We start from the raw sequence: 10,702 nt of genomic DNA, 5'->3' as shown, positions 1-10,702 counted from the left end.
CCAGTGAAAAAGAAGAAGGTCGGCCATTGTGGCTACCTCTCTCAACTAGTACTCTTGGCCACAAGAAAGCGCGTCGATTCTCACAGCGGGTAGACGTGTGTCAGAGAAGCGGGAGAAAAACGTTTGTCTAAGGTCCTGAGACAGAGATGAGTTTCTAGTGGGGAGCGTGCAGAGAAAAAGACAGAAAGACGGACGGCTCTCATTTCAGCGGTCACCGAGGCTCACGCTTCTTGCGTCTTAATTCAGCAGTTCCCCTCCATCGCAAGGTGCTCGAGGTCATGCTTGACGGCCAAGGGTGGAGGGCGACAGAAAAGAAACGTGTTGCACTACTTTCCAGACTCGATGGCACATTCGACAAGTGTCGTGTTGCGAGGCCTGTACGCAATATCGTACACTGCAACGCCGTCGCCCTCAGCTACAACGTACGCCGTGCGTGGGTCTCCGCGCACCCAGCTTACATTCTGCACCCTTTTCAGGTCCGCCAGCGTCGTCGGCACTTGCGACGCCACCCACTCCTTCATTTTCTGTGTGGCATTCGCATCGATGGCGCTGGCATCGATGCCCTGCTTAAGTGCCCCTTTAGCCGCCTCGGCTACCTCGAACTCGTGCTTGAAGTAGTAGTGGATGAAATAAGGAATCGCCGGCATAGCATAGTGCAGCAGTACCGAGCTCCATGTCCAGGTCTGATGGGAGGGCGCGGGTCTGAGAACCTGGAGCGAGCGTGGTTCTTTGTCCGATACGTAGCGCAGTGGACGCTTCGTGCAAACTTCTTTCACCCTAACAGAAAGACTTTGCAATTGCCGTCCCACGAAAAGGTCCTCGTGCTGCATGAGCAAGCTCGCATAATGACTGTTATACATGAAGGTGTACGGCACCGTTAATAGCATCAGCAAACGTTGGTTGGTGATATCGAATGGGTTCAGTACAGCTTGGATGAGGCGACGGTCTAGTGCATAGCCAGGACCGTGGCCAAATGCAACGTTATGATTGTCGTACCACCACCACACTCGATACAGGCATTCCTCCGCGTCGTCGATGCCCAGTGTCGGTGGGACAACCCCTTTGTGGGGAATGGTCGCCGTCAAGTTGCGCGGTTTTGCCCACCCACCGCGCACATGCCGCAGGTCGCTCAAGTACTGTGGCACCTTCAAGTACGTGTCGTCGTCGCCCTTCATGATGTACGGCACGTCTGGGAAGGCAGTGTACGCGTAGTTGAGCCATATCACGACCTTTTGAGTCATGCCTACTTCTGTCGGGATACCCCACGATATCGCATCGCCCATTTTCTTTTTCGTGGTCGGCTTGCGGTCCGTCAAAAAGTCCAGCCACAGCGAGTTGCGGTGGTGCAGCGCCTCCTGCCACAATGCAGCGGACACGTGGCACACGTACTGCGCCGCTGCTGTGAAGGCAGGTGTCACGGGCAGCGACAACTGGGCTGAAAGAGCCGCGAGGGGCGAGGTCCCGTCCACAAGACTTGCCCTAGTAACCACGGAGGTCCTTACACCAGCGCAGGGTGACTTCCACACCGCGTCATCGCTTCTTGGGATGTCGCGCCACCCATCACGCAGCACCACGCGACGCTGCACGTACGTGGGGGCACTGTTGACGTCACCGTCATCCACCGTCAGATGCTGCGCAGTCGCTGCGGCGTACTCGCTCACTGTTGGGGCCAGCTGCGCCACGTCCACGGTGGAATGCGTTGTGTCCTCAGAATCACGCTCCGCAGCAGCGAACACGTAGAGCTGCAGCAGCGCGCCAGTAAAGTTGTTGTCGGTGCGCGCAACCTCTCGGTACGTCAACCACGTCGCCCGCTGCGCGTCCCGCAGCGGGTAGCGCTTCGGCTGGTCCGTTGAAGGTATGCCCATCACGATCAAGTGCCGCGGTCGCTCACCTGTGCCCCTCGACTGCGACGCGTGGACGAAGCCGCGCTGCTGCGCGTACGACCGGGTCACCCATTGCCACCGCGGCAGTTCAGCTGCTACGTCCACGTCGTCCGTCACGCTCGCCATGGCAAACAACATGGGCCCCATGAGGCCCAGCGGCGCAGATGTTGTCGCGAACACGGAAAGCCCTTTCAGCCTCTGGTTTCCCGTCCTGTCAGTCGATCTCCCCGCATTCGCAGCAACCGCAGAAGCGTACGTGACGTTGTCGAAGCACATCGTGCAGTCCTCGTCGATCACGCGCAGCGTCCACGAAGGCAGCTGATCAGGGTCCAGTCGCACCAGAGAGTCAGTTTCAGAGGCAGCAAGACCGCGCTGTGTGGTCGTCAACCGCTCAACAGCAGTCTCGTGATGCACGAGGACGGAAAACGGCGATGGAAACTCAGATCGACGGGCCGCCTCCTTTGACAACCGTATCGACCGCTTCTGTTGTGAGCCTACATTGATCGTGAATCGGCTGATAGCACAGTGAACCATGACTATGAGAGCAAGTAAGACGGCTAGCGCAACCAGGAAACGTTTTTGAATTTGTGAACGCAGACACTGTGCCGCGGATCGTCGAGGACGTCCGCAAAATCTGAACGAGTGGGTCTGTGCTACTTCATTCAAGAAGTCATCGTTTCTCGACAGTGTGCTGGCGCTACTCTTATCACCGCTCGCCTCTCGAGTCGAATCCACCTCCGGCTTGCCGCGTGAGCGCGAGTGACAGCCCTGTCCGCTCTCCGCAGCGCTGCTCAGCCCGCAGTGCTTCTGAGGGGAGGAAAGCAGCTGAAGAGGGTCGGCGCGGTGCGTGTCCCTGGGAGCCCACGCCGGTGGCGCATTGTTCTCCTCTCGCATGAGGGTGTACTTCGCGTGCAGTGAGGTGGTGGGGGAAGGAGTGCCTAAGGTGTGCAGGTGGGTGGTAAAGTGGCACGAGCACACTCTTGGCCGCGTACAGCGAGACAGCAGGACCACGGACAGAGACGCAGGTGGATCGAGGGCGGCCGAAGAGGATTGCACGGCAACACAGGGCAGCGGTGAAGAAGAGTTGTGAGCGTGTCGGTGCGACTGCAAAGGGCGCGCGAGTCAGCGGACCTGTGTCGCCCTCCACCTGCATGTGCCTGTGTGTGGGTGTGGGTGTGGGTGTGGGTGGGTGGATGTAGGGAGAAATAGAGAGAGGGAGATATAGAGAGATGGGCGGAGGGAATTGGGGGAAGGTGGGCGCCGTGAGATGGTCAAAGGACTCGCGAATCGGGTGACTCGAAGTGACAGTGGAAGATGTCACGGCGTCGAGCAACACCGAAGCGGCGCTGTGGAAATGGTGAGGCTGTTTGCCTTTTTGGTCGTGCAGGCTGTTGCCACACAAAACAGGTCTGAGTTTCTCTTCCCCGAGACAAAAATGGGCAAGACTTTCCTTTGCAAGGATGTGCGCGGCAGTGACCCCGCTGCACCTTTCGCTGGCATCCGGCGCGGTTCGATGGAAAGTCCCCAGCGCCTAACAGAAAAGAGGGAGGGCCTGCACGTACTTCAGTGGGAGACGCGTCAGCAGTGCCGATGCCCCTCCTCCTCTACGCGAGAAGAAGCAGAGGAGTAGCCACACGCACAGGAGAGGAAAGCAAAAGTGGCAGAGGTGCAAGGGAAGAGGGCGGCGCGCGCTGGACGGGTGCGCTGTCGTCGGTGAGTGAAATCGAGCCTGTACCCGGATGGCCTGCTGTTTGATGCACAGACAGAGTAGGTGGCGTGCGGTGGGCAGGCCGTGCCGAAAACGCGAAAGAGAACAGCGCGGCGCCACGATACGCTGTACACTACAGCGAAGCGCAAAACAGCCAGCAGCGTCGACCACCCGAAAACGAAGCGCAAAGGCCAAATCAGCAACGCGATCGAAAATAGGCTGCTGAGCCCCTCCCCACTGGTGGGCACAGGCACCGGGGAAGGAAAAGGGAGCAGCGCATGGCGAGCTTGATTTTATCCGCGTCACAATCCGCCACTCACACGCGCGGATGCGGATGAGGGTGCAACAGAAGGACGTCTACCTTGAGAAGTCGAGAAAAGGAGATCGCCACAGGCGTATGAGGCTGAGGAGGTGGGAAAAGGCGGTCCCAGGTGCGCCGTTCTCAGAGCTCGTACTTTTTCCTTGATTCGCGCCGTTGGCTGTACGGCTGCACTCTCTTTCCCACTGGCTCGAATGTCAGTGAAAAGCACCCATCGCCGCCCGGCATCTGCTTCACGAAGCTGAGCAGCGGATGCACGATCCCGCGTGTCCTCTGCATTCGGGTGCCTCCGTCTGTGGGCTCGTGCGTGTTATGTGTGTGCGAACAGAGAACATAAGGAGACGAAGAGAAGCGCAAAGAGTGAAAGGGGGCGCATGGTGCTGTGGCACAGACAATGAGCGAGCAAGCGGCGGCGGAGGAGTGGCAATGTCGAAGAGGCGGCCCAGCATCCCGCGTGGTGACCTCTGGCGCCGGCGGGCGTTGAGGGAGGGAGGCAGGGAGGGGGCGGGGCTGCACTCAGCCTCCATAGACACGGACGCCGAGAGCGTGCTTCGGATACGGCCGCGCACGACCGCTCTTCAGGTATGCAGTGGAGTGGGTGTGCTGTTTTCTTTCTGTACTGCCGCCAGCAAACAGCGATGGGTAGGGGAGGGTGTCAGCACGAGACAGAAGAAAAGCCATAGTGGGGGGAGGGGAAGTCGAAAGCCAAGGAAACCACAGAAACGATGGCAGGAACAAAGAAGGTGTATCTATGAGTGTGCAGCGGCTCTGCGAGCATTTACGCGTAGCCGTAGAGGATGTGGCCTTGCTTGCGCAGCGCGTTCACAACATCGCACGCCGTCACCGTCTTCTTGCGCGCGTACTCGGTGTAGGCCGTGCTGCAGCGCACAATGTCCTCCACGTAGGCCTTCAGCACGCGGCGCACCTCTTCGTACACCTCGCTCGAGATGCGCTTCACGCCACCGCGGCGCGCCATGCGGCGGACGCAGCCGCGAGTGATGCCGCGGATGTTGTCGCGCAGCACCTTCTTCTGGCGCCTCTGGCTGCCCTTGGCATCAGCGGAGCGCTTGCCCTTGGCCATTGTTAAAATGTTAGGGGAGAGGAGAGATGAAAACGGTGTGAGCTTGAAAGCGCAACGGCTCTGAGTGGAGACTGTGAAAAAGAGGGAGTGTGTAGAGAGGACAGATGAGATGCACGAGGCAGAAGAAAGCGGATAGGAGAATATTGGAGGTGATAAGCGACATCAAGAACGGCGCATGGGCGTCAAAGAAGGACGCAACGAATGAGGTCCCACTGTGTGAGGCATCCTAGCGTGCGATGAAGGGTTCGTAAATGCTGCACAATGAGGCACTGCTCTCCTGTTTTTCTATCTCATGAATGCGCACTGCATTTTATCTCCTAACGTGAACAGTGTAATGCAACACAAGAGAACAAAAGAGCTCCCAGGAGCAAAGGTAAGACGTACCAAGCTTTGGGGAATGAAAGAGCTAGGCCAATCACAGCTGGGGATGAGAGTGCGCAACGCAGTGGGAACTACAAGACAATACGCAGCGAAAAGGAGAAGTCTAGAAAGACGCACAAACTCAGTTCGTCGAGGACAGCAACGGCTCATGCTCATCAAGAACGTCGGGTTCGTCGGTCTGGGGGGTGCTAGCACGCGCGCCGCGGAGTTGCGCACGCTCCGCAAGCACCTCGTCGCAAAACTTCTTGTAGTGAAGGTGAACATACAAGTCAGAGAAGAGACTAGTAAAGAGCAGGCCGCTCATGATAGCAAAGGGCACGAAGATGCACTGCCGCCCAATGCAAATGTTGCTGCCCTGCTTGTTTGCCTCCTTTGTGTACCAGTTTCCGTAGAGCATTTGATTTAGCAGCACCGAGCTGGCAAGTGAAGAGAGGGACATGCAGTTGTAGTGGTTCGCGACATCCTTCGCGTACAGAGTCCGCATCACGAGCACTATGGAGGCCGCAGAGAAGCCGTTGCCCAGAGCAGTCAGGCCAAACGAGATCAAGAGCCACTCCTTCTGCGCAAAAAGGAGCATGAGGGACGCCGCGAGAACAATCAGCGATGGGATAAACAGCGAAATAGTAAGCGGAATGCGCTCCTCAGGCTTGCGCTTTTGCGTCCAGACTTCGAAGATACTCATGAGGATTCGCCCCACGGCACTGCCGGCACCGTTGAAGATAGTGAGGAGGGAGGCGACCTCCGGTGTCATGTGCGTCTCAGACGCGGCGGCGTACACAAAGCGGGCATTGACGATGATGACCATCTGAGTGCCACAGATGGAGAACAGAGAGTAGGCGAGGGCCCACAGCTTCAGTGTGCAGACACTTTCGAAGAAGGATGTCTGGTACTGCGGTGCAATGTGGGCAGACTCGTCGAGGCTGGCTGCGTTGAAAATGGCTCGCTCTGCAATGCTCGTACGCGTCGTGTTGATGCGCATGCTGAGGCGCTGAGCAGCTGTCATGCGGCGGTCTGATGCGGCAGCGGCGGCCGCCTCCGCAGTCTCGTTTTCCTCAGGCAGCTGCTCGATAATGTTGGCGCTGCCCACGTCCAGCCACCGGAGCGGAATCGCGATGATACAGTAGAGAGCCATGACGCCGATGGTGATCAAAGCAAAGGCGACTTTGTAGGGGTGTCCTAGCTGCATGTAGGCCACAACGGCGCTCTGCAGGGGGAGAAGAACAATGAGAAAGGCAACAAGCACAAAGCCGTACTTGAAGCGACGTGGAGAAGGTACCTTCTCTAAGTACGCCTTCTTGGTGGACAGCTTCTTCGCCTTCTCTGCCTCTGTGAGGTATTTCTCTTCGTAGCCCGTGAGCTGATACGGCGGCAGCTCCACGAAGAGAGCACACAGAAACCCGACAAAGGCGGCAAACGCCGACAGAAAGTAGAAGAACCCGGTAATGTTGTGCTCGAAAAAGCCCAGCTGGATAGCGCCGAAGATGGCAGAACCAAGGCCGATGAACGTTTTCATTACGGCAATCACAGCTCCACGACTGCTGGGAAACACACTCAGAATAGTCATGAGACCCGCAATATCAAACATGGCGGTACCGACGCCGAGGAAGGCGCTGAAGATTGTGAAGCGCGCAACACTGCCGCCCACAGCATCGGCGAAGGCCAGTCCAAAGAGAACTCCGCCAAGGGGTAAAATTATCATGCCAATCATGAAAAGCGGCCGCGGGCCGTAGTAGTCGTACAGCCCTGCCAGAGGGAAGACAACGAGGCCAAGAATATTAGACATGGTTGTGATAACAGACATCTGCTTCTGAGTGAAGTTGTACTTCTCTTGAAGTTGGCCAGAGAAAAGGTTGTACACGTAGCTGATGGACGTGCATATGCACGCGTAGACTCCGATCAGCAGCATAAAGAAACGCTTTGGTTCATTGATGGTGATGGTTCTGCTGGGACAAAACCGCGGCGCTTGCGAGGACCGCGTCTCCTGAATACTGCGCCGACCCTCCGCGTAAACCTCTTCTACTACCGACATGGCTTTGCGGTGGCCAACATGGAGACGCACACCGGGTGAATTGTGGACGGCGCACACCAAGAATGGTGGTGCAATGGTGCACCCAGGAAGGGCGAAGGGTGTATTCTCTCTGTCGCGGTGTGCAGGCGAGGGAGAGCAAAGGTGGAAATAAGCTGGTTTGTGCTCTTTGTGCTTCTTTGAGAAGTCCGATAGAAAGAAATGTGGATGCGAAGAGAGGGAGACGGCGGGAGAGAAGAAAAAGGAGAAGCCATTCGCGTGAAGCCTTGTGTGACGTTCCTGGCAACATGCACGATGCACAAGCTGCATATGGTGTGGACGGAGGGGAAAGAGGCAGGTAATGAGGCAAGGTCGACGCACACGTCACTTGTGTTCTCTGTCTCTTCACATCAATACCTACGTCAGTGCGTGGTGTAGAAAACGGAAGCTGGGGTGAGTGTAGAATCTCAGAAAAGTGCACGGGGAAGCAGCAAAAGCGAAGGGGGCAAGAAGCAGAGGAAAAAAAAAAACGATAATCAGCTCGCAAGGTCTTACCGGAAACGTGGCGGCTGCTGCCGGCGGAGGAGGAAAGAGACACCCCCTGGTGTGTGTCACCCCGCCTCTCGTGCGCACCGCGGCAAGTGCTGGGGGAGGAGGGGGGGGGCGCCCTGTAGCACTCCCATGGTTGCGGCCTTGCCTGCGAAGGGCCTCGGCGTGACTGGCGGCGCGAAACAGCGAGGTATGTTACACGAAAACGATAAGAACTAGAAAATGTGCTTTTGTGCGCAGCATGAAGTATTGTGTGTTCCCCCCTCCTTCACCTTGCACGAGTGTCCAAGAGGATTGTGGGGTGCAGAAACAAAAACTCGCTGCAGGGCAGTTGTTGGTGTCCTGCATGCTGTCATGCTGCGTGCGGACAATCTGAGTCATTTCCAGTGTGACGATTGCATGGCCGATACGGCCACAGTGCATCATCGATAAAGATTGCATGCCGGGTGATGCATGATACTCTCACGTTTCCCCGATGGCTGTACCGCTTTTCAGCGAAAGTGTCTTTCACCTTCTGTCGTCGGCAGGGCTTGAACCGCATGCATACGCGACCGCCAGACGCTGGGATCTGATCCTTTTGTGCCTTCGTGAAAGAAGGGGTGAGTGGGGGGGGGGGGTGAGTGCTTATCGATTCTGTATGGTCGTGCTGAAAAAGAATTCACTGGTGCGAGTTGCTTGTATGCATGCGGTCTTCTGCGTGCAGAAAGCTCGCTATAATGAGTTAGCGTTTGCCACACTTAGGCAGTCTTCTACGGCACATTCGTGTGCAGCATTCCTCACGCACACCACCGGCAGTAGATGTTTTCTATCATCACAGGCAGGTGTCGGGCATGGTGCTGTGGCTGTTGATGAGAATACGGCTCGTCAGGGACGCTGGCTCACCTCTTTCAAGGCACTGCTCGTCCGCTTCCGATGCGCTTTTTTACGGGCAAGGATGAAGGCATCCGGTCACATCCAGTTAGTAGCTCCACGGCTGAAGTCAATTGACACGGACGCTGAGCCGCAGTGCTTCTTGTAGCTAAAATGAAATCTTTCTCCGCCTACTGCTTCCTGGCGCTCTCTTCTTTGTCGTGCCTTTCCACGTGGCAGGATTTCAGCTTATCATTGTGACCCACACCACTTTGGCAGCTCCCTGTATTTTGTGACCGAAATGAGCGCCTTCTCGTCCGTCCTCGGTGCGCCAGGTGCGACTGGAGATGTCAAGTACGTAAAGAAGAAGCTCATTGGTACCGGCTCGTACGGTGAGGCCTGGCTGGTGGAGCGGGCTAGCGACAAGGCGATCTTCGTTGCGAAAACAATGGACCTCGGGAAGATGTCATCGCGTGATCGTACGTACGCGTACAGCGAAATCAAGTGTCTTGCGAGCTGCCACCATCCAAACATCATCAAGTACATCGAAGACAAGGAAGATAATGAGCATTTGCTCATTGTAATGGAGTTCGCCGACTCGGGTGACCTTGACCGCCAGATCAAGGCGCGTGCGACCGACTTCAAGCACTTCCAAGAGCACGAGGCACTTTTCCTTTTTCTGCAGCTGTGTCTTGCGTTAGACCACATCCACGGCCACAAGATGTTGCATCGTGACATCAAGGGAGCCAATGTACTCCTTACCTCAACCGGGCTGATCAAGATTGGCGACTTCGGGTTCAGTCACCAGTATGATGACACCGTGTCCGGAGTCGTGGCAAACACCTTTTGTGGCACACCGTACTACCTTGCGCCGGAGCTGTGGAACAACCAACGCTACAGCAAAAAGGCAGACGTGTGGTCACTGGGTGTTCTACTGTACGAAATCATGGCGCTGAAGCGCCCATTTACCTCCACCAACATGAAGGGTCTCATGGCCAAAGTGCTTAGTGGAGACTACGAGCCGCTCCCCGAGGTGTACTCGGCCGACTTTAGGGATGTGGTCCGCAAGATCCTTGTCTGTGATGCGGCGCAGCGGCCGAGCGTGCGGGACATTTTCCGGTTCCCCTACGTGCGGGAGGGTCTGAAGGTGTTTATGCATACTATGAAGAAGAATTCGCGAATTGACAACGAGGTAAAGGACGCACTGATGGAGCACGTAACGGAGATCCTGTCTAGCGAGTCTGTCGAGGTGCCCAAGAGCACCCCTGTCGGTCAGATCAACAAGGATGTCTTTTTCTCCGGGTACCTGAACAAGCTGAAGGGCGGCGACAACCACTCATGGAAGAGGCGGTACCTTCAGGTACAGAAGGGTCATTTCATTATGTCTGACAAGGAGTCCGACACCGAGGGAAAGGCACTGAGCCTGGAGCACATTCAGAGTGTGTGCCCGGTCCCTGTGAGTACGGCGAAGCGCGAGCACGTCTTCGCGCTTCACACGACGAGTGGCAAGTCGATGTGGTTTGAAGCCGCGTCGCTAGAGAACATGGAGGAGTGGATTCACGCGATCCAGTGCGGCCTTGGTGTTGCGTGACGGTGCAGGGGGACAACGAGGGCTGTTTGTTTTTTTTTCTTTTTGGCGCGATGTGCTCGGCGCATACACCATCCTCTGGCGAATGCTGGGCTACAGGGTTGTACAGCCATCACGATCTCACTGCTGACGACGTGCGAAGCTTTTTTTTGTTCTCTTTGCCCTGTACTGGTTACCGTTTGCTTCTCCTGTGAACTGCCTCACGCGCCGACGGCTCTCGTATCTCTCTTACAGAACTGTGTTGGTGGTGATGAGGTCTGGCATGTAAAGATTGGCTGATGAGTTGCAAATGTGGACGAGTGAGAAAAGGGAAGGTGGAGGGTTACTGTGGCATCCAGA

The 10,702-nt window shown here is 56.5% G+C and overlaps 4 protein-coding genes across 4 annotated transcripts; 1 reads left to right on the top strand and 3 right to left on the bottom strand.

The window, feature by feature from the left end:
• Nucleotides 1–326: 326 nt before the first annotated feature.
• SCG5 (phosphoglycan beta 1,3 galactosyltransferase 5) lies at nucleotides 327–2,777 on the bottom strand (the record flags this gene model as incomplete). The annotated part of the gene is made up of 1 exon (XM_001467609.1): nucleotides 327–2,777. The coding sequence occupies one exon, from the start codon at nucleotides 2,775–2,777 to the stop codon at nucleotides 327–329; it is 2,451 nt and encodes an 816-aa protein (XP_001467646.1).
• A 1,911-nt stretch (nucleotides 2,778–4,688) lies between these two features.
• LINJ_31_3320 (histone H4) lies at nucleotides 4,689–4,991 on the bottom strand (the record flags this gene model as incomplete). Its single annotated transcript, XM_001467608.1, has 1 exon — nucleotides 4,689–4,991. One exon carries the CDS (start codon nucleotides 4,989–4,991, stop codon nucleotides 4,689–4,691), a length of 303 nt encoding a protein of 100 aa, XP_001467645.1.
• A 502-nt stretch (nucleotides 4,992–5,493) lies between these two features.
• LINJ_31_3310 (hypothetical protein, unknown function) lies at nucleotides 5,494–7,401 on the bottom strand (the record flags this gene model as incomplete). The annotated part of the gene is made up of 1 exon (XM_001467607.1): nucleotides 5,494–7,401. The coding sequence occupies one exon, from the start codon at nucleotides 7,399–7,401 to the stop codon at nucleotides 5,494–5,496; it is 1,908 nt and encodes a 635-aa protein (XP_001467644.1).
• A 1,675-nt stretch (nucleotides 7,402–9,076) lies between these two features.
• On the top strand, nucleotides 9,077–10,366 carry LINJ_31_3300 (putative protein kinase; the record flags this gene model as incomplete). The annotated part of the gene is made up of 1 exon (XM_001467606.1): nucleotides 9,077–10,366. The coding sequence occupies one exon, from the start codon at nucleotides 9,077–9,079 to the stop codon at nucleotides 10,364–10,366; it is 1,290 nt and encodes a 429-aa protein (XP_001467643.1).
• Between the last annotated feature and the right edge of the window lie 336 nt (nucleotides 10,367–10,702).

The sequence above is a fragment of the Leishmania infantum genome, chromosome 31 (genome assembly GCF_000002875.2).
Source record: "Leishmania infantum JPCM5 genome chromosome 31".
NCBI lineage: Eukaryota > Euglenozoa > Kinetoplastea > Trypanosomatida > Trypanosomatidae > Leishmania > Leishmania infantum.
Note: the sequence above shows the minus strand (reverse complement) of the source record. Positions and strands in the feature narration are given on the sequence as shown.